The sequence below is a fragment of the Megalobrama amblycephala genome, linkage group LG15 (assembly GCF_018812025.1).
Source record: "Megalobrama amblycephala isolate DHTTF-2021 linkage group LG15, ASM1881202v1, whole genome shotgun sequence".
Lineage (NCBI taxonomy): Eukaryota > Metazoa > Chordata > Actinopteri > Cypriniformes > Xenocyprididae > Megalobrama > Megalobrama amblycephala.
In genome coordinates, this window is record NC_063058.1 from 19855205 (window position 1) to 19879277 (window position 24073).

Sequence of the window (24073 nt, forward strand, 5' to 3'; positions counted from 1 at the left end):
GTTTCACAGACCAGGCTTAAGCTAGTCCTAGACTAAAATGTATGTTTGAGCTGTTTTAACTGAAAGCAACTTATACTGGCATATATTAAAATATGTCAGTGCCATTGTTTTGTCTCAAGATGTACACCTATTTGGTCACATATTTCATCAAATAGTTTTAAGAGAGTGTCCCTATAAATGGCAGCAGGTTTTTAATTGATATTACAGAAAGAAAGTATGCCTTTACTATTTATAGTTGTGCAGTGCAGTTTGGCCATATAAAAAAACCCCATAATTTTAGTACATGTGTAAACTAAATAAAAGTAGCAATGCTTCCATTAAATTTTATTTTAGATTTAAGAAATTACATAAACTACTTCTATTAGGAAAGCTACAAGGACTTAATCTAGGCTACACTATTTTCACCTGGCACATAACATTATTTATTTTCCATTGTAAAACAATAATGATAATAATAATAATAATAATAAATCTAATTGGCACACGTTGCATGAAGGCAGGCGCCGACTGGTCTGAGCAGCACTGCGTACACACAGAGCATTTTATCAGTTTTGTTTGCATGTTAACCTTTTTTCTCAATGTTATAGCTTTTAACTGAAAGTTGTGACAAAAAAAACCCTGAACATTCAAAACACATATTGTTATTTATAATGTTTCTGCAGTTGGATGTAGTGTTGTAGTCAAGACCATCTAGTTTTAGACCAAGACCAAGACCAGTGTGTGTTGAGACAAGACAAGACCAAGACAGGGCAAGACCCAGTCAAAACCAAGACCAGACCAGCACTCCTTAAATACATAAAGATCCACATATCCCGGCTGAGAAATGACTTACTTTTAATCAATAAATGTAATTAGAATGAGACACTTTAAAGCTGTTACCAATAAAATGAAATTATTAACAACAAAATGATTTTTTTGCACTGAAGAGGTGTGAAAACAGCTCTCTTGCTTGTGTGATATTGCTTAATTATATCACATTATAATATAAAAATCCAGATAGCCTTGGAGAAGGCTCCAAACTTGGCATTTGGCCCGAACCCAGAGTACTCCCCCTGTATTTCTGGTTAGGGAAGTAACCAGGTGAGTATGAGGAGACTGACATTCACTATCAAAAGAGTTCTTAAAATATTCGATTTTGCATTTCACTGAAGTCATACAGGTTCTTTATGCAACTATAGTCCAGTTTGACTGACCACCTGTCTGACATGTCAATATTTTATTTTCATTTTCATTCTTACTGTGCATGATGCACTATAAATACAGTATGACAGATAGGATTTCAACCCATGTTGATTTCGTTTCCAGAAATGTCTACCTCAAGCAATTTTAAAAAATGTATCAGTGTGTTTTGACCATAAAATGAAACTCATTGAGGTCCAGTGTTGTTTTGGACCTCACTGACATTCAATATCAAAACAGTTCTTAAAATATTTGATTTTGCATTTCACTGAAGTCATACAGGTTCTTTATGCAAATATAGTCCAGTTTGACTGACCACCTGTCTGACATGTCAATATTTTATTTTCATTTTCATTCTTACTGTGCATGATGCACTATAAATACAGTATGACAGATTTCAATCCATGTTGATTTCTATTCCAGAAATGTCTTGCTCAAGGCAAGACATGCTTTCTTCATTTTCTTCAAGTAGAAGCGGTGATAATCCTGAAAACATTCATAATTCACCAAATGAAAGGTATGTATAAAGTTTAACTAATTTTGTATAGAACATTTGAAAATGAATTACATACATTTTCATGTTTACAGATGGAAAATAAAGGGAGAGGTTCACAGTCTTTTAGAAGAGAGGATTCGTCCATACATTGATCTGATAGACACTCTGCGGTCAGTTGGCATTCACAAGGACTTGGCATTACCAACTATTGCAGTGATCGGAGACCAGAGTTCTGGAAAAAGCTCTGTGTTGGAAGCGCTGTCTGGAGTTGCATTACCAAGAGGAAGCGGTGAGGACTGGTTTTTACTCTCCTTTGCTTTAATGGATATTCATATATATTCAAATTGAATGCTAATGCTAATAATAATAATAATAATAATAATAATATTTCTTTAGACAGCACCTGAAGTTGTTTAAGGGTCCAAGCACCAAAAACCTGTTATGTTTGTACTGATTTTCTTCTTTTACTAAATGTGTATGAGTGTCAAAGACCATAAATTGCAGAGACCCCAAAATTGGCAGGATGTTCCCAATCTTGCACCGCTCAGGCGCAAATACTCTGAGGTGCTCGGATCTTCACTAAGCTGGACCTCCGCCAACCGGATATGCGAGGGGGATGACAGCCACTATGAATATCCGTTATGCCATATGGCCTGGTCAACGCCACCTCCATATTCCAGGATTCATGCACGAGATGCTCCAGGAGTTTCTCTTTCGATCCGTCCTGGTCTATGTTGATGATATCCTGATCTCCAGCCAGTGAGTCCGCTCCTGAGCCCGCTCCAGCCAGTGAGTCTGCTCCAGCCAATGAGTTCGCTCCAGCCAGTGAGTCCGCTCCTGAGCCCGCTCCAGCCAGTGACTCCGCTCCAGAGATCACTCCAGTCCGTGAGTTCGCTCCAGAGCCCACAGAGGAGGTGGGTACAGAGTCACCGCCTCACTCACGTAAAAAGAGGAAGAGGAGAAGGAAGGCTTCCTCCATCCCTCAAGGCCCGGAGGCCTTGTCAGAGTCTGCTCCAGCCCCGCATGCGCTTCCTATCAGTCTCGTCACGGCCAAGAGGGCTGTCTTCGCCTTTTATGTCTCGCCGGACCAGTCTGCCAGCCCGAGCCCGCTACCGTCCCGGAGCAGCCCGAGCCTGCTGTCGTCCCAGAGCAGCCCGCTGCTGTCTCAGAATTGTCAGCTCCATCAGTCCAAAATCCAGTTCCTCGGCTACATCGTCAACAACAACTGCCTGTCCCAAATCATCTCTTGTCACATCCCAAGGTAACACTTGCATCCTGGTGATTGTGGACCATTTTTTCTAAATCCTGTCATCTGTTTCCCCTCAAGGGCTTACCCACAGCCATGGAAACTGCCAAACTTTTGTTCAATCAAGTGTTCAGATATTTCGGGATATCTGAGGACATTGTATCCAACAGAGGGGTCACCCGCGTCACCGTCATTGAATTCGTCTGCCCTCAGGAGCGGTCCCTGGAGAGGAGGGGTTCTGTCACAGAATCACCAGCTCCACCTGCACCCAGTTTCACTGATCTCAATCACCTGATTACTAATCACCATCCACCTGTCACTCGTCTCACCTCCACCAGATATAAGCACTCACCAAACTCACAGTCTTCGTCTAGTCCCGTCTTGGACTCCCTCCATGTTCCTCTACCTGCTAATTACCTGTTGTGACCTACCTGTGTAATTCCTCGTCTCCAATGTTCCATCCTCCGATCTGCTTTCTCCAGTACTCCATCTCCAGTCTCCTTCTCTGGATCCCTTCATCTACCTGTAAATAAGAAAAGTTATTTGTCTATATTATCAGTGACTGTTTGTTTGTGTTGTTCTTCCCACCTGCTTGTGGATATCCAGCTTGTTTTCTTCACTCATCTGCCGGTTATCTCTGCATTACCATTGCCATCTGCCAGTTTAAAGGTGCCCTAGAACCTTTTTTCACAAGATGTAATATAAGTCTAAGGTGTCCCCTGAATGTGTCTGTGAAGTTTTAGCTCAAAATCACCCATAGATTTTTTATTATTCAATTTTTTGACTGCCTATTTTGGGGCATAATTAGAAATGCGCCGAATACACTGCATAAACAAAGTTCACACAGCTAATATAACCCTCAAAATGGATCTTTACAAAGTGTTCGTCATGCAGCATATCAAATATAGTAAGTATAGTATTTATTTGGATGTTTACATTTGATTCTGAATGAGTTTTATAGTATGCTCCGTGGCTAAAGCTAACATTACACACTGCTGGAGAGATTTATAAAGAATGAAGTTGTGTTTATGAATTATACAGACTGCAAGTGTTTAAAAATGAAAATAACGTCTCTGGTCCCCGTGAATACAGTAAGAAAAAATGGTAACTTTAACCACATTTAACAGCACATTAGCAACATGCTAATTAAACATTTAGAAAGACCATTTACAAATATCACTAAAAATATCATGTTATCATGGATCATGTCAGTTATTATTGCTCCATCTGCCATTTTTTGATATTGTCCTTGCTTGCTTACCTGCATAAAGTCTGTTGATTCGCCTGTGCTGCTCCAGACTTTAATACTGGCTTGTCTAATGCCTTGAACATGGGCTGGTAAATGCAAAAGTTGGGGGTGTACATATTAATGATCCCGACTGTTGCGTCACAGTCGGTGTTATGTTGAGATTCGCCTGTTCTTCAGAGGTCTTTTGCACAAATCAAATTTACATATGAACGAGGAAACAATGGAGTTTGAGACTCACTGTATGTCATTTCCATGTACTGAACTCTTGTTATTCAACTATGCAGAGGTAAATTCAATTTTCAATTGTAGGGCACCTTTAAATAAACTTACTGTCTTTACTCACCATTCTCTAGTCTAATGTTCCCTGACACTATGACATGCGATTCATCTAAATTTAAATGTTGAATATGAGTCCACATACACCACACGTATTATGATCAATCCCTAACTTTCAGTGAAGATTCAAGATGGACTTTGCTATAAAAACAACATCAAAAGATACATTTAAATTGGATCGATAATCAACCACATGGGTCATTAGTGCTTGGACCCCAATGTTTGCTACTCACCGCTATTTTTTACAAAATGTTCTTGTCTCATAAACTGTGTTTGCTATAGGAATTGTCACCAGATGTCCACTAGAGCTGAGGCTGAAGAAGGTAAAAGTTGGAGTCAACTGGAAGGCTGTTCTATCTTACCATGATAAGAGAATTGAATTTGTGGATTCATCATTAGTTGAAAGACATGTTATAACAGGTTAGTACAACTGTTTAAAAACTGTTTTCTTTTCAAGTGCGGAATAAAGTAGTTAAAGCTTATAAATATACTGTAACGTATTATTGTATGCTTGCTGTCACGTGGTGACTGTAATAACAACGAAGGAGATGATTAAAAATACACAGTCTTTAATACAATGGCAAACTCAGGAGAATAACATCCACATTAAATGCAACAATAACCAGCAAAGGAATAAACTGAACAGGGAGTATATATGCAGGGGAAATGCAAGAACTAAATAAGAGACAGCTGATGATAATTAATCACAGGAAAAAACAGGAACATAACCGAAATTAAACAGAGCAGGAAAACATGAACTAAAGGAAACAGAACAGAATATCAAAATAAGAGTCCATAATTATGAAACTTGCATAATTTTTTTGCTGTGTTACTGTGATGAATTGTCATAGCAGACATCAAGTAACTTGAAAGCAAAATAGAAAAACAATAACTTGCAATTACGTTTCAACCACAGATGTTGATACAGAATCAAGAAAGACACAATTTTATGTTTTTGAATTCTAAACTGAAGCAAGGAAATACCTTATTAACTTCTATACTTTCATTATTCCACAACTTATTTAATATTAATATTTCTCAGCTTGGCTCACAAATCTATATGGTTTGAATGGCCATGATGATGCTTCTGTTAAAGCCTCATCTAAAACCAAAAGTTAGGCCTAAAAATTAAACTACTTATTTAATTTATAGGTCAGCTTCTCAGTCACACTTTTACAGCAGTGAATAAATGTTAACCATTTATGATTAATCATTTGTGGCTTGTGGTAATAAAATAGGTTGATCTTGGACAGTTTCCCAATCAACTAATTTCACACAAAAAGTGTGAATTCTTGTGTATGCCATGCATTAAAAGAAATGGTTATCACTTTAAGATGCAAGTTATAACACACATCACATATAATAGATTTTATCTGTCCCGCTGTAGCTAAAAAAATAGATTAAGAATAGATCTTTTCAATATAATAATTAACTAGTATTTTTCTCATCTCAAATCATGCCGTGAAATGGACTGGACTCAGAAAGCCGTGTCTTAGTATTTTTACAGACAGGCTTAATGGTTACCACTGGCAAATTGTGCAGTTCTGAACTGACAGGCTAGTTGGCACAGTTGTGATTTTAGAGTTACATAGGATTTTGTTGTTACATAGGATTTTGTTGAAGATTGTTCCAGAGTTTAGGTGCCAAATAGGAGGTTGATTTTGATAGGTATTATCAGCTGGCCTAAAGTCTGAGATCGCAATAGACGTGAAGGACTATAATGCTTTAAGAGCTCGCTCAGATACTGGGGAGCTAAACCATTTAGTGCTTTGTCAGTAATTAGCAATCTATACACTGTGGTTGCCAGAACTTTACCGTAAAAATACGGTAGCAACGTAAAAAAAAAAATCTGTTAAATTTACGGTAAAATAACATATTTCATTAACTGATATTAATGTTAATTTACCAACCTAATGAAGTACTAATATCTGTTTTGCACCTTTATAATACACTGACAATCACCAAACACAGTGGTGATGAGAGTCACATGATTAATCAAAGTTCATCACAAGCAGCTTTTCCACAAGCTGAGAAGGACAATACTAATATATAGAAGGTGCACACAGTGTCATTCACACACGCACTAAACACCAACATGGTAACACACATGACATTTTAAAAATGCAATAAACATTAATTTAACAACATTAGATGTAACATAAAACCCTAATGTACATAACTGATTAGAAAAAAAATGAGAAAAACTAAGAAACAGTTATTTCAATGAAAATATATCAAATGTGAAGTGTCACGCAGGGAATTGTGGGAATGTCAATTTACGTTTTTTCACTGTAAATTTTACAATGAATTGTTATTTTCACTTCCAAAAACTGTGAATTTAACGGTATTTTAAATGTACCGTTAGATCTATTACAGTTATTCACCGTATATAGTATGGGAACTTTCTGTAAACCAATTAACAGTCTTTTACTGTTAAAATCACGATCATTTTTTACAGTGTACGATGTTTAACATGAAGTCAATGCAGTGTTGACAGAGCCGGGCTGATATGGTAATACTTCCTAGTTCTATTAAGAACTCTAGCTGCAGCATTTTGTACGAGCTGTAGTTTATTTATCAAGCAAGCAGAACAACCACCCAGTAGAGCGTTACAGTAATCTAGCCTCGAGGTCATGAACGCATGAACTAACAGTTCTGCATTTTTCATTGAGAGCATATGTTGCAGTTTAGATATATTTTTAAGATGGAAGAATGTGGTTTTGCAGATGCTAGTAACATGGCCTTCAAATTAGTGTTGTCACGGTACCAAAATTCCAGTAGTCGGTACCGATACCATGAAAATTTTACGGTTCTCGGTACCAATTTCGGTACCACAGTAAAATCTATTGGAACTATTTTACTATTTTATATAGCCTATTTTAAAAACATTAAATATGATTTGGAGTGTGTGTGTTTGTGTGTGTATATATAGGCTACCTCAATGAAATAAAAATATAAATAAATAAATAATTAAATGCTCAAACATCCATTGTGTACTGTTGAAAAAACCAGCATATGCTGGTAAGGTAGGTTTTGAAGCTGTATGCTGGTCAAATGCTGGTCCTAAACTGGTCCTGCTGGTCCATACTAGTCCTAAGCTGGTCCTGGACCAGCATAAACCAGCTCAAACCAGCTCAAACCACCATACCAGCTTCAAAACCTACTTTACCAGCATATGCTCGTTTTTTCAACAGGGGTAACAGACGTGCGTGTTTATTTTAGCTATTCCGTCAGAGAAACAACACACTACAGCCTGTAAAACTATGAAATAAATATCGGTAAATAATTGTAACCTAAATAATAAGAAAGTTAAATATTATTTCAAAAAGCATTCGTTTTTCCACACAAAGACGCGTCATATATAGCCAAAGTCCCGTTATTACTTTGATATAGCCGCTTTGCGCTTTGAGAGGGATGTGGGACACGAGCAGGAAAGAGACCATTTCTCTTTAATAATATCTTCGTTATCTCCTGATGTTACAAACAACTGACACTTGTTGTAAAAGGTCTGAAGAGCGTGTTTTATCCTCCGCAGGGGCAAGACATTCAGGCTATACGGATTCTCGGTACTACCGGTACTACAGAAATGCTGGTATCGTCACATTTTCAAAATTTCAGTACCGACTTGGTACCGAAGTACCGGTACTTTTGACAACAATACTTCAAATGAAAGATTGGTATCAAAGAGCACACCCAGGTTCCTAACTGACGACGAAGACTTAACAGAGCAGCCATCAAGTGTTAGACAGTATTCTAGGTTATTACGTGAAGATGTTTTTGGTCCAAAAATTAGAATCTATATTTTTTTCTGAATATAGTTGTAGGAAATTACTGGTCACCCAATTTTTTATATCAACTATACATTCCGTTAATTTTGTGAATTGGTAAGTTTCGTCAGGGCGCGAAGAAATATAGAGCTGAGTATCATCAGAGTAACAATGAAAACGCCATGCTTCCTAATGATATCTCCCAAGGATAGCATGTACAGAGTGAAAAGCAACGGTCCTAGTACTGAGCTTTGTGGTACTCCATGTTTAACTTGTGATTGATATGACCTTTCTTCGTTTACTACTACAAACTGATAACAGTCAGATAAGTATGATTTGAACCATGACAATGCAATTCCACTAATGCCAACATAATTTTCGAGTCTATTTAAAAGAATATTGTGATCAAAAGTGTCAAATGCAGCACTAAGAATATATGCAAGCTTTATTGAATGAGAGCGTAGTAGTACAGGCCAGGTCAAAACAGGGGCAAACAGGAACAGCAAGGGATAAACAGAGCCATGGTCACAGTACAGGCAGTAGTTTGGGGCAGGCAGATATCATTCACAGTCCAGGTAACAAGATACAGTCCAAAGATATGCAGCAGAGAATCGTAACGGATAACAGGCAGGATCGGTAACAGGCAGGCAGACAGGCAGACAGACAGGATAACAACGCTCAGAATTGTACACAAGGGTGAAACAAGACTTCGCAATGATGTGTGGTGAATGAGAGTCTTTTATAGTCCGGTTAATGTGCTGCAGCTGGGTGTGGTGATTAGTGATTAGTGTGGAGTGTGTGCAGGTAACTGGCAGGGAGGATTATGGGAATTGGAGTCCGGGAAGTGACAGGAATCGTGACATAATGCCCCCCTCCCGGAAGGCGTGTCCTCACGCCGTGGATGGAACAACCGGGGAGGTGGGGGGTGGGTGCCCTGGAGACCTACTGGTAGGTGAGGGTGTATGTACTGACAGGTAAGGAGGTCTCCAGGGCAGGTTCTGGGACTCTAGGTGCCACGGCGGGTCGGGAGCCTTGGGACGCCAAGGCGGGTCAGGAGTGTCAGATAGTCATGAGAGTTCAGGAGCCCTGGGACGCCAAGGCGGCACCTTTAAATCAGTTACACATTTTAAACATACTTTTTTTAACATTTACATATTCTTAATTTATATTCTTTACACACTACAAAGCAGTGGTGCTCAAAAAGTTGCTCCAGTACTGGCACTTTATAATGAGGTTGTTTCTCAATTTCAAGAAAGCAAAGAATGGACTTGTGTTCTCATGGAGACCGTTCTTGACAGGCTCTTTACTCTCACAAGTCACCACACATTTTCAAGCTTGCAACAGGAATCTCTTGAGCGAGAACAAGAAAAGTTTAAAACTTTCAGGCTACCGTACGTCATCCGCCTGCAATGTCTTCTGGGATTTCTAACGGTTTGATTCTCTGAAGTGTGCATTAAATGCACCCTCGATATGAAGAGCACACTTGATACTTCTTGAGAGTTAGAATTACTTTGGTGGTTGATGATGTAGAATGAGAGCACAAAGATGCAAGATCGCATAAGAATGAATATCGAGAAATGTTCCAAGTATCTCTGCAAAATGGCATTCCCCATTCAGTAGGCATTTTCAAACCGATGCCTGTTTTTAACCACTTTTTATAACTTCCTTTATAATTAATGAAACTGTTAACACTACAAACATATGTCATGTTTAGCTAAATTTATTATTATAAGAATTGTAAATTTACTGCTACAAATCACTGTGGTCAGCACCAATAGCCTTGAGGGCAACACTCCCGCATTTTGCGCAGTTGCGCTTTGGGTGTCCCAAGTTCGCGTCCTGGCTCGTGGAACTTTCCCTATCCCTCTCTCTCACCAAGTTCGCTTCCTGTCAACTTACTGTTTTGTCATAATAAAGGCAAAATCGCATAGTATAAATCTTTAAAAAAAAAAAAAAAAAAAAATCACTGTGAATGAAGCACCTTTCCGGTAACTTCACTTCCCAAATATTACCATTATGAACTAGTGTATTTGTCTCACTGTGTGTTTTATGGCCATTTATGTCAATGAAAAGTGTTAAAGAGAAGCTTCAGGCTCTTCTTTTGCACTACTGTCACTTCATTAAAAGGCACTGTTTTCTTAGAAGCCTTTATATAATACATTACCAACGATTTTGGTTGAGAAACATAGTTTGTGTGTTTTACAGCCCAGAATGAACTGGCAGGAAATGGGGTGGGAATATGTGATAAGCTCATCACTTTAGAGGTCATGTCACCAGATGTGTGTGACTTCACACTGATCGATCTACCTGGAATTGCCCGAGTCCCAATTAAAGGACAACCAGAGGATATTGGAAACCAGGTGAGCAGTATAATCTGATTTTACATGTTACATTCAGTGCCACCCCATTTTAAAAAAGTATGTTTTTCTTCATGTCTTGTAGATCAAAAGTCTGATAACAAAGTTTATTAAGATAAAAGAGACTATAAACCTGGTAGTGGTCCCTTGTAACACTGACATTGCAACAACAGAAGCATTGAAAATGGCACAAGAAGTAGATCCTGAGGGCATAAGAACTATTGGTAATGAAGCAATGATCCACACAACATCTAATATCTAATATATATACCTGATACGAGCACCTGTATCAGCCAATAGACATTTTACAAAATAACTGTTTTTCATTCTCACAGCCATTTTGACCAAGCCAGACCTCATAGACAAGGGAACAGAGAAGAACATTCTGGACATTATCCAGAACAAAGTGATTCCTCTCCGCAAAGGTTACATCATGGTAAAGTGTAGAGGACAACAGCAGATCAATGAGAACATTTCTCTAGAGGAGGCAGCTCAAATGGAGAGAGATTTCTTCCAAAACCATGACTATTTCAGGTTAGAATCTAAGAATATAATTTAACTCTGAATAACTAAGAATAAAATTTAAACTGTGTTGTGACAGTGAGACTTGATGTGCCCTTATCAGGGTGCTTTGTTCTCCTTACAGAAAAAACACATGAATTCACATATGCAAAAACACAAGTGAAACACATACTTTGCACATGAGAAACATGGTTTTGGAACATGTGAAATCCATATGATCCTTGATCCCATGCTGCAACCAATTTTCTAACATGGTTATTTGAACTAAAGTTTCATAAATATTCAGTAAAACTCAGTTGCACCTCCAACTGGCCACTGTAAAAGTTTGCCTTCACAAATTTCATCTTGAGTTATTTTTATTAATGTTAAATTGCCAAAGCACAGAATTAAAAAAAAAAAAAAAAACTGATAAAAAGTGTTTTCTCTTTACAGATGCCTCTTGAATGAGGATAAAGCGACAAATAAAAGTCTTGCTATCAAACTGACTCAGCATCTCGTTGATCATATCAAAGTAAGTTATTAAAAGTCTCAAGCTTAGACCTATATTCATATTAAGTATCATATTAAGAATGTTGCAGTGGCAGTGTTTATTCTAAATGACTCATCCATTTAAAAAAAAAAATACATTTGCCTTTGTAATCTTTAATTGGTAACACTTTACAATAAGGTTCATTAGTTAAACATTAGTTATTAATTAACATGTACTAACCATGAGCAATAAAAATGTAAATGTATATGCTTTATATAAACAAATCGCCTTCTAAGTTCTTCCGCCAAAACCACACTTTTTTATATTCTTCAAAAAGCTTACGCTGTATGTCCTACGCCTTCCCTATTCTACGTACAGAACGAACACAGCGCCAGTTCCATTTTTTCCGTAAGTAGAATAGGGAAGGCATAGGACATACAGCGTAAGCAATTTAAAGAATACGAAAGTGTGGCTTTGGCGGAAGCACTTAAAAGGCGATCATTTGTTTATATAAAGCATATACATTTTCTTTTTCGAAAATGACCGATCGTTTTGCTAGATAAGACCCTTGATTTTAACCTTCAACCCTTCTGGAGGCCATTGAAGTCCACTATAAGGAGAATAATCCTGGAATGTTTTCATCAAAAACCTTAATTTCTTTTCGACTGAAGAAAGAAAGAAAGACATGAACATCTTGGATGACATGGGGGTGAGTAAATTATCAGGAAAATTTTATTTGAAAGTGAACTAAACCTTGAATGAAAATACAGTTGTTAATTGTTTATTCATGTTAGTTAACAGTGCATTAACTAATGTTAACAAGATTTTAATAATGTATTAGTAAATTTTGAAATGAACATACAACAAAGGTTATTAAATGCTGTACAAGTGCAGTTAATTTTTAGTTCATGTTAACTAATGTAGTTAACTAATGTTAACTAATGAACCTTACTGTAAAGTGTTACCCTTTAATTAAAAAGGTTCCTGTTCATTCCGACAACAAAGCACTTGAATGCAACAAGCTTGTAATCATGACTTCTGAAGTATGCTAGTTTGCAGTCAGTTGTGAAGAAAATTTATGCTGCCTTTTCGTGCTATCAGAAATTTCATAATTCCTACTGTCAGATCTGTGGCCATATAGTTAGCAATGCCCAATTCCTATGATCCAATCAATTCCTGAGGATGAAATCAAATCTATATCCAATTTGCTCCAGACCCTTGCCATTGCTATTGGTAATATACTTCACAATAGGGAAAAAAAGACTATCACAACTTCCGTTTCATGCCGACATTGAGCATATTGTGTTCCATAAGTGTTCTGTTTTTTGTTGTTGTTTTACCCACCTTTGTCAGAAATCACTGCCACAGCTCAATGAGCAGATAAAAAAGCAGTTGTGGGACCTGAGGAATAAGCTCAAAGAGTACAAGGCTGGACCACCACAGGATCCTAAGGGGGCCAAACAGTTCCTCATTGAAGTAAAAACTATTTTACCATCACATCTTCTTGCTTTTTCAGAATAATTATTAGAGATCCAAGCACCTATGTTTTCAGTTTAGTCAATCATATGATACTGATGTGTTTGCAACGTGAAGTTGTGGCCTCCATGGATTGTTAAAATTGTTTATTGCACACTTTGCCTTGGATTACCCCAGTTAAATCAAGGTAAATTTCCCATGCTTTGGAGTTCTAATACATTTTGAGCAGTGTGTTGATGTTTGTTACCAATACAGTTGTATCAACTGCATCTGTTATTTTAAAATTGGCAGTTTTGGAAATCTTCTCCACTTCCAAACTACTTGAACCCTGATGACTGGCACTGACTATATTGACAGCTTTGTCTTGTTTATATATTTCAATTTAGATATGCATCTAAGATATACAGTGATATCCTCTCCTACTTTACTGAAGGGAATTGTAAGGAAATTACAGATTCTGGTTCTGGTTCCACTGAATGGTTCTGGTTCCCTTTTGAAGTCGAACTTCATGGAGTTGATGCTATGGGGAACATCATCAGCGTGACCAGAGTCTGAAGCACATATAAACAAATGCCAATAAATCAATGGCAGATGGCAGTCAATGATGTCACATGAACTGACTGAATTACACATCATTAGCTTTTTGTCTTTAGGAGCCACTTGATTGTATGAACGTGTAAAGGCCAGTGCCCGGTTGCATGAAACTCCTTAAGTGAGGGTTTCCCTGAGGGAGAAAAAATCCCTGAGGTAAGGGATTTCACTAAGAGCGTTGCAACAAACTTCTTAACTTTCACCCTTACCTAAGTGTTTACACTAAGCGTTTCACGGTAGTTTCTGACAACATACGGCAATGATCGCAGCGGTTGCTATAGTTACTACCTCTAACAGTAAACAGAACATAACGAACCACAAAGCCAAATCCTCGCTAAAACCACATTTGTATGAATATATTTGTGCTATGGAGAGTACAAACATAACAGAAATCAAAAAACGTAAACCAAACTGGACAGAGTGCTGGAACTGCGTAACTCCGCCGGGTTTGGTGCTCAATGTCATGTTCTAGTGTCGCGGTGAGACGAAGGATTGACTGGCGGTCAAACCGATATTCTCTCAATAACTGTATATCATTCATCGTCTCCAAGGGATTATTGCGATCATTAAAAACACGCCTTGGTATTTCCTTCTCTTCAATTAACACTAAATCAGCCATCGTATTTTGAGTGTCATTTGATTTAAGGGAGCTGTTTTGGTCCCTTAAATTTATTAAGGTGAAATGGTCGCTAAGGACTTTGTAGCAACGCTTAAGGAAACACTTAGATAATTAAGGGGAAAAACTTAATAACAGCCTTAAGTTCCTTAAGAAAACCCTTAGGGTTTTTTTCTTGCAACCCAAGTTTCACTAAGGGTACCCTTAACCTTATATTTAAGGGATTTCTTAGCTTAAGGAGTTTCATGCAACCGGGCACAGAACACACCAAGCCGACGCCGACGAACTAGTGGCAACGAAAGCAGACTGTGGGGTTGGCTCACGTCGGCAGCGTCTGTGTCCGAAGTTGCCCTGACACACCGAACTGACGCTAAACAGCCGATGGCCAAGTAGCACGTTAGTTCTATGTCTGCGTGAGATGAAATGCCTTTCCAAAGCAGCTGGCGGCAGTAGCTGAACAGCCAATCAGAATGATCAGATGGCCCGAGGGACCGATGAGCTCCAACGCCGATTCAACACTTCGAATCGGCCGAAAAAAAGCCGACGAGGACCAACTTCAGCCGACGGTGCGGAACACACTGAGAAAACTTAGTCGGCCGACGAAGAAAAACTGCCCGACGGCCGACCGTCGGCTTGGTGTGTTCCTGCCTTAAGATAGCACTCATGCACTCATTATGATGCATTTGTAGTAAGAAGCTCTGTTCTTGTTTGACTTTCTCCTGAGGGATAGGAATCTAGAGTTTGCATGAGTGTGTTAAGTGAGGGAGTAGGAGGCTCTGTTCTCGCTTGATTCTCAATAGAGTGATAAGAATCTAACATTTGCACGTTCAGCTTTCAAGGGATTTGAATGCATTCTTTGTGGTACATTCTCTGTGGGAAGCTCCATCCATGCTCTACTTTCTCTTGAGGAATGAGAGCATACATGATTCCAACCTGACTAATGACTGATTAAACACCCGCCTTCAACCTCTCTGCATCTAATTCCTCAGAAAACAATACATTTAGAGCTTATAAAATACACACTCGCGTTAAGTTCGTAGTTGACATACTACCTTCGGTAGGCTACTCCCTAAGGGTTCCGGCTAAGTAATCCATAGAGTCAATTAATGCTATGTCCATTATGTTTTTGAATGTTCACAGCTAAGTGAGACAGGCTGTTACATTCTCAGAAAGAAAGGACCCAAAAGCAGAAGAGTACTCAATTTCACTTTATTGAAACACAGAGATAAACAGTGTGAGCTGCTTGGCTCCAAACCAACTCTGGGCAGTAGGAAGAAGGATTAGTCAAGCAGGCAGGAGTCGAGATCCATATCAGTCCAGCAGCAAAAATCCAGACATGAGGCGAAATTCCAAGGTCAGAGAGATCAAACAAGGGGCAGACAGTACCAACAGAGAAATCCAAGCTCATGGTCAAGATCAGACAGATAGTAGTAAGACAGTCCAGACAGCTGAGTAGTACAGAGGGAGAATCCAGACTCCAAAACTAGAACCAAGTCAGACAGTTAATACCAAAGAGCTCTCCAAGACTTGTGAGTTCTGGGGGGCCAACAGGCAAAAGAAAAATTAAAAACAAGACTAATTTAAAGGGATAGTTCACCCAAAAATGAAAATTTGATGTTTATCTGCTTACCCCCAGAGCATCCAAGATGTAGGTGACTTTGTTTCTTCAGTAGAACACAAATGATGATTTTTAACTCCAACCGTTGCTGTCTGTCAGTCAAATAATGCTAGTGGATGGGAACTTCTACAATAAGAGTAAATAAAACTTGCTTAGACAAGTCCAAATTAAACCCTGCAGCTCATGACGACACACTGATGTCCTAAGACATGAAACGATCGGTTTGTGCGAGAAACCGAACAGTATTTATATCATTTTTTACCTCTAATACACCACTATGTCCAACGGCATTCATCACTCGATTCGTTTGGTCTGATCGCGCTCTGACAGCGGCAGTGATGTCTCGCGCATATACTTCAATGAGAGCGAGACATCACTGCCGTTGTCAGAGCGCGATCAGACCAAACGAATCAGGGAACCTGGTTGCATACGCAGCCGAGACGTTTCTTAGCAATTCTGATATTGATTCTTTGACTATTTATGAGGAAGTACACCCTAATAATTTTGTCCAAAACTATATTTTAAATTGTATATGACAACATGTAGGTAAAGATACCGATTCACAACAGAATTCCTCCTCCTCAGGAAAACACTTCTGCTGTATTATGATAATTTAACATTAAATTGCTCATAACAAATCATTTTTTTCTCACAGATCTTAACAAGATTCAATGATCAAATAAAGTCCTTATCATCAGGAGAGCTGATTATTGAGGAAAATATGTTTCTCCAGCTTCGGGCTGAATATAGGAAGTGGAACGATCATCTTGAGGAAACAAAGACATCCTGTCAGTATATTTTCAAATTTAAGAAACATAAACAAGGCCTTTTAATTTAATAAGAAATACATTTTGTTCCCAAACAAGTCCAAGAATTGACTGAAGAGAAAATAGAGCATATCCAGGATTTCAGAGGAAGGGAACTGCCCGGCTTCAGCAACTACAGAACTTTTGAAGTGATTCTGCAGAAGCATGTGGAAACACTTCAAGAACCAGCCATCAACTTACTCAACACCATCAAAAGTACCTTCATGCATCTTCATGCTTAAGATCTTTTTGGACACTGGTGAAATTTTACATTATAAAACCAAAAGATTAGATCACAACTTAATAAAATTTTAGTTTTAGTACATCTGAACTGTGAGACAGTTATGTCTGTTTGTTGTTTTTCATCTATGTATTTTTCCTGAAGGCATCATCATCAAGCAATTCACTGATGTAGTCAATCAGTGTTTCTGGAACTACTCGGTTCTTCTAGAAATCACTAAGGTAAATATTGCTTCTGATTAGAAGTAAAGAAAAGTACCAAACAGACTATGCACAATTTTAATAAAGTTCTCTTTCCTCTGTACTTCTTCACTTGATGCTACAGGACAAAATTGGCAACATTCAGTCAAGTCAGCAAGAGAAGGCAGAGCAGAGGATCTTAGAGCAGTTCGAAATGGAAAACATGATCTACACTCAAGATCCCATCTACTTGAAGATCTTGAATGAGATTACCGACGAGACATTTTCAGAAAAGGAGTTACCTGTCTTTGACAAGAAATGCAAGTACATTGACATGTTGGAGGCATATTATAAGGTACAGCTTTCTATTTTTCAGTATCAAGTATGATCTTTTTTTTTTTTTTTTTTTTTTTTTAATGAATGGACTGCAGTACTTGTTGTTGAAGTAACTTAGTACCTCTTTGATTTTCTTTCAGATTGTGGTGCAGCGAATGGCTGACCAACTGCCCATGATGATCTCCCTTTTCATGCTGAAGCAGACTGCTCAGCTCCTGTATACTGACATGTTGAGTTTACTGGATGGGGAGAATGTATGCGAGCTCCTGTTTGAGAACTCTGAGGTCAGCAGAAGGCGCAGAGACCTACAAGATCGCATGGACCGTTTGAGTATTGGCCAGAAAGTCATGAATAGTTTTGAAAGATCTGCTGACTAGAGAATATTATCTAAAAAAATAAAACATTTGACAGCTTAATCCATTAAAATCTCTTCACATATTAATTGTTTTTTTTGTTTGGTTTTTTGTTTTTACTAGATTGCAGTTATGGGTCCCACTTTATATTAAGTGCCCTTAACTACTATGTACTTACATTTAAATTAATCATTTGATACAATGCACTTATTGTGTACATACGTTTTTACATTGTACTTATATTTTAAAAACACCTGCATGTAATTACATCTGCAATTAATTTCTGTAATTACATTTATAATTACACTGTTGACCCATCCCTTACACCAGGGGTCCCCAAACTTGTTCCTGGAGGGCCGGTGTCCTGCAGAGTTTAGCTCCAACTTGCATCAGCACGCCTTCCTGGAAGTTTCTAGTATGCTTAGTAGGACCTTAATTAGCTGCTTCAGGTGTGTATGATTAGGGTTGGAGCTAAACTCTGCAGAGACACCGGCCCTTCAGGAGCAGGAATGGTGACCCCTGCCTTACACCTTACCCCTACTCTTAAACCTACCCATACCACCAAAGCTTTCCCTAACCTTAACCGTATCCCAATTAGCAGCAAAAGTGTTTTGCAATTTAATATGAATCCAATAAGTACATTGTACTTAATTTTTGATGCAAGTACATAGTAGTTAAGGCCACTTAATATAAAGTGGGACCCAGTTTTTTAATATATTAACCAAACTTCCATGTATTGATTTTATTTATTATTGATATTAGCCTTGCAAAAGAATCTACTAATATATTTCCATCCATTCATCCGTCGCTTGTCCTATGTAGGGTTAAACATAACATTTGGTAAATTTACCATTAGCGGTTTTATTTTGTAAGATCTACTGACTAGAGGATATTATCTTAAAACATGTTTGATATATTGATACATTTCTGTAATTTTAATGAAATACTGAAACGTGTAACCATTTAAAATATTTTATAGCAGAACAGAAATATCTTTGGTTGTTTTCATGCTTCCCACAAATGCAGTATGACTTAGTAAGGTAGATAAAAGCCTAAATGTCTTTTTTTCTGCCTCATATTATTTTCTTTAAAGTTACAAATGTATAATTTGTGTGATGTGCTGAGTGAACAAATAAAAGTTTGTGTGCAATGATGACATTCAGTCACAAGGCATCTTACTTAGCTCTGTGTAGATCATGGCTTTCTGGTTTTCTGGTTGTCTGCTTGGCCTTGGAGCCCTAAAGAAAATAAGTACATTTAGAAATATTCTGAGTTAGAAAATTAAAACTTCATGAACATTTTTTGGGTGCATTAGTCTCAAAGTACAAAATACAGCATTTCTTCATCAGTTTAAAGGGGACCTATTATGCCCTATTTAACAAGATGTAAAATTAGTCTCTGATGTCCCCTGAGTGTCTGTATGAAGTTTTAGCTCAAAATACCCCACAGATAATTTTTTATATTAAAAATGCTACTTTTAGTGGTTGAGCAAAAACGAGCCGTTTCAGTGCGGTCCCTTTAAATGCAAATGAGCTGATGCGCTCGGCCTAAGAGGGCGGAGCTTCAAGAGCTCGTTCTCCCCTCAGGATTCAGTCAGGACCTATGGTCAGGACCACAGACTGTAAAAAAATATGGACGTAGCATCCGTGACGTCACCCATAGAGTTCTGAACAGCAGTTCCCATTCAGTCGGTCACGTTCGACGTACGTCGGACAGACCGACGAATAGGAATCTCGCTAGAGAGGCCAATCTACTTCGAGTGTAACTAAAACGAGCCAATGCACATTGGCATGCAATCATATGCATCAGCTGCTCGCCTCGCAGCGCGGGTATATAATGAGCAGCAGGTGCGTTGCATCTTCAGCTTTTCGCTTCGGAGCCGAACGGTGTTTGTTCCTGTTCTCTGCAAGCGAGTGTCTGCTAGAAGACGAGTCAAGCTTTTTGGTTGAACTTCTCTTTTTTTCCGAGTGCGGGCGGACAGCACAGCAGCGGGGTTGAAGTCCTCTCTTTTTCTGTTTTTGTTTCGTTTGCCGTTTTTGAGCAAATAGCTGTTTTGACAGCGTCAGAAGGCTGTTCTCACGGCCGGTACGGTGCGCTTTTGAGCGCTGAAAAGCCGTTTTTACGGCTGGTAAGAGTGAGCGCCTTCAAAGAGAGAGAGAGAGCACACGACAGGCTGCACACAATCCCTGTCTGTGTTGCGGCGGCCGTTCCCCTGCGTGCTTCAGCACTTTAAAAGAGTAAAGTCCCTGAAAGAGCTTACACAAGTAGATTCGCATCTTTTTAAAGATGACATCCTACTTGTGTTTCTGGATGCGGTCGTTCCTGTCCTCACTGACGGCCACGATCACTGTTTCACATGTCTGGGCGCGTGTTGGAACGATGTTCGTGGGTGTTTCATGTTTTCATATGAGAACATGATCACGTCGACACGCCGGTCGTGACTCTTCTTTCTCCGGGAAGCTTGAGTCCCCTCTGTTGTTGGCCAGCTGCCGCTTGTGTGTAAAAGCACAGCCGCGGGTCTGCCCGACACTCTGGGAGACCGTGGAGATCAACGAGAGCAAACCTCTCGCTCCTCTGCGTGTCGTGTGCCGTCGAGCTGCCGGGCTGCAGCGCGGGTTGTCACGGCAACCCAGCGCTCGCTCGGCGCTCTAGATGCGCGGTTCCCTTGCATAATCTCCATTGTAGCGCCCTCTCTGGTGCACCAGAAGAGGTCTACTTTGCTGATATGGCTTGGGTGACATGAGGTTGAGGGGTTCCTTCGGGGAACCAACCCCCTAGGGCCCCTCCCTCTCTAGCGCATTGCAAGCTGTGCAGTTTCTGGATTGGATTGCTGGTCCTTCTCATAGGGGAACCTAGTATTTCATTCAGAGCTCCAGCTAGGGACAGACGTCGATTGCAGCATCGGAGAGAGTGCTGTTATGCTCTGGAAATGAGGGTGACGCTGCCCACTGTAATGGTGTGTGCTTATGTTGACTCAGATTCGGAGTATACAGCCATGCTTTCCTGGGTCTTCCAGATGTGCATGGAAAACTTGGCAGTATGGGGGTATGTTGGTGCCATAAATATGGAATGCCAAAAGTGCCAAGTTTTTCCTCTCTCACTACCCTCTTGGATGGGGTGGCTGTACTCAGACCACACCCACCCTGCATGTGAGGCCAAGGCACTCTTTTTGCATGAGGGTAGTTCTGTGCTGGGGTTGAGCTGCGCTTGTTGACTAACCGTGATCAAAGTCACGGCGCAGGCCCTCAGCCAGACGATGTCCACCTCAGTGGTCCAGAAGTGCCCCCTGGCTTACCTTGTGAGGTGCGAGAGGTTGTCAAGCTAAATGCTTTCTCAATGCTCCCATCTTACGAGGTGGCCTTTTCGGTGACACTGTCGAGGACTGAGCCCAGCGGTTCTCCTCAGTTAGTAGCGGATCAGGGAGCTTCCCATGACAAACCATTGAGTTCCTCTTGGGCCGCCCCTCAGTCTGCTCGTCGCCAAGGGTGTCGTCCCCTGCAAGAAACTCTGGCCCAGCACGCTCTGCTGTGTCCATTGCGGGGAGATGACGCCTCCCGTCTCTGCAGCTGTTTAAGTAGTTGGTGAGAATCACCCCTGAGACGGGCGACCCAGAGATGGGTGGGGCTGCTCTTCCACCCCTGGAGGAGGGCCGGGTGGTAAATCCTTTTATTGGGTTTGTTTCTGTTCCGCCACTGACCCAAGAGGCAGCGGTACCCAAAATTAAAAGAGCAGTTCCTCCATTTCCAGGTCTGAAGAGGGTTGGAGAGCAGTGGGAGGAGAAAAACCTCACCACTCTCATCCCCCTCTTCTGTCGCCAGCGGACAGCAGCGAGCAGCGGGCAGCCAAAGCCTCGACTGCTCCCTCTGTCCATCCGTGGAACCAGGTAAGTGTTGCCTAGCACACTGTGACGCCGCTTCGGGCCGCCTCACAAAGAGAGCCCCCCGAGCCGCGTCCCTGTGTTCCACCTCGCTGCCCCGCTGCGGGTACGCCGGTGGTCCCTTTGGTCCCGCTTGTACGGTCTCTGCGAGCCTGGTTAGCGCTCCCCAGTCCATCTCACTGGCTCCTTCGGACCATCAGGCTCGGCTATGCGATTCAGTTCGCCCGGCTCCCCCCCAAGTTCAGGGACGTCCTCTTCACTACAGTGAAAGATGTCGTTGCCCCTGTCTTGCATGCGGAGATCGCAGTCCTACTGGCGGAGGACGCGATAGAGCCGGTCCCTCCAGCCGATTTGAGGTCGGGGTTCTACAGCCCCTACTTCATTGTACCCAAGAAAAGTGGCGGGTTACGACCGATCTTGGACCTGCGAGTTTTGAATCGGAGCCTCCACAAGCTACCGTTCAAAATGCTCACGCAGAAACGCATTTTCGAGTGCATCCGTCCCCGAGATTGGTTTGCAGCGATCGACCTGAAGGACGCGTACTTCCACGTTTCGATTCTTCCGCGACACAGGCCATTCCTGAGATTCGCGTTTGAAGGTCGAGCATATCAGTACAGAGTCCTACCCTTTGGGCTGGCCCTGTCTCCCCGCGTCTTCACGAAAGTCGTGGAGGGAGCCCTTGTTCCCATGAGAGAACAGGGTGTTCGCATTCTCAACTATCTAGACGACTGGCTCATTCTAGCACAGTCTCGGGATCGGTTGTGCGAACACAGGGACTTGGTGCTCAGTCACCTCAGCCAGTTGGGTCTTCAGGTCAACTGGGAAAAGAGCGAACTCTCCCCTGTGCAGTGGATCTCTTTTCTCGGTATGGAGCTGGATTCGGTCGAACAGTTAGCACGCCTCACAGAGGAACGTGCTCAGTCGGTGTTGAACTGCCTGAATACGTTCAATGGCAGGACAGCGGTCCCACTGAAATTCTTTCAGAGGCTCCTGGGGCATATGGCGGCCGCGGCGGCAGTAACCCCGCTCGGTCTGCTTCATATGAGACTGCTTCAACACTGGCTTCACGGCCGAGTCCCGAGATGGGCGTGGCAACGTGGCACGTTCCGGGTGCCAATCACTCAGGAGTGCCGCCAAGCCTTCAGGCCGTGGTCGGACCCTTTGTTTCTCCGGGCAGGAGTGCCCCTAGAACAAGTGTCCCGGCATGCTGTGGTATTCACAGTTGCTTCTGCCACCGGCTGGGGTGCCACGTACAACGGGCATGCAGTGTCAGGGGTTTGGACGGGACCCCATCTGCATTGGCACATCAATTGCCTCGAGTTGCTAGCAGTACGTTTTGCTCTGAGCCGCCTCAAAGGGCCGCTACGGGGCAAGCATGTACTGGTCCATACGGACAACACTGCGACCGTTGCGTACATCAACCGTCAAGGTGGTCTACGCTCCCGTCACATGTTGCAACTCGCCCGCCATCTCCTCCTCTGGAGTCAGAAGCATCTGAGGTCGCTTCGTGCCATTCTTGTCCCTGGTGTGCTCAGCCATGTGGCCGACGAGCTATCACGAGCTGAGCTGCCAGGAGAGTGGTGACTCCACCCCCAGGTGGTCCAGCTGATCTGGAGAGAGTTTGGAGAGGCTCAGGTAGACCTGTTTGCCTCACCGGAAACCTCCCTCTGCCAGTTGTTTTACCCCCTGTCCGAGGGAACACTCGGGACAGACGCACTGGCACTCAGCTGGCCCTGGGGCCTTCGCAAATATGCGTTTCCCCCAGTGAGCCTACTTGCACAGACCCTGTGCAAAGTCAGGGAGGACAAGGAGCAGGTCCTCTTAGTTGCGCCCTATTGGCCCAACCAGACCTGGTTCCTAGAACTTTCACTCCTTGCGACAGCCCTCCCTGGCCCATTCCTCTGAGGAAGGACCTTCTTCTCAGAGATGGGGCACTCTTTGGCACCCGCGTCCAGACCTCTGGAAACTCCATGTCTGGTCCCTGGACGGGACGCGGAGGTTCTAGGTGACTTACCCCCTGAGGTACTTAACATCATCACTTCGGCACGTGCACTGTCTACGAGACGTGCTTACGCCTCGAAGTGGAACCTGTTCGTCGAGTGGTGCTCTTCTCGCCGAGAAGACCCCCGAAGATGCTCGATCGGAGTCGTGCTTTCCTTCTTGCAGCAAGGGTTGGAGCGTAGGCTGTCCCCCTCCACCCTCAAAGTCCATACTGCTGCTATCTCCGCTTACCACGACCACATAGATGGCAAATCTGTTGGTCAGCACGACCTGGTCATCAGGTTCCTTAGGGGGGCGAGACGGTTAAATCCTCCTCGTCCCCCCTCCATACCCTCTTGGGACCTCGCTCTGGTGCTGA

At 41.6% G+C, this 24073-nt stretch overlaps 1 protein-coding gene across 1 annotated transcript; it reads left to right on the forward strand.

Annotated features, from left to right (window-relative positions):
• The first annotated feature begins 1351 nt into the window (after positions 1-1351).
• Positions 1352-18017, forward strand: LOC125247178 (interferon-induced GTP-binding protein Mx-like). Its single transcript, XM_048158387.1, has 13 exons — positions 1352-1696; positions 1768-1964; positions 4789-4926; positions 10479-10633; positions 10716-10854; positions 10966-11164; positions 11585-11663; positions 12975-13097; positions 16578-16710; positions 16789-16944; positions 17114-17190; positions 17294-17503; positions 17625-18017. Exons 1-13 carry the CDS (start codon positions 1584-1586, stop codon positions 17859-17861), a joined length of 1956 nt encoding a protein of 651 aa, XP_048014344.1. The 5' UTR covers positions 1352-1583; the 3' UTR covers positions 17862-18017.
• The last annotated feature ends 6056 nt before the right edge of the window (positions 18018-24073 follow it).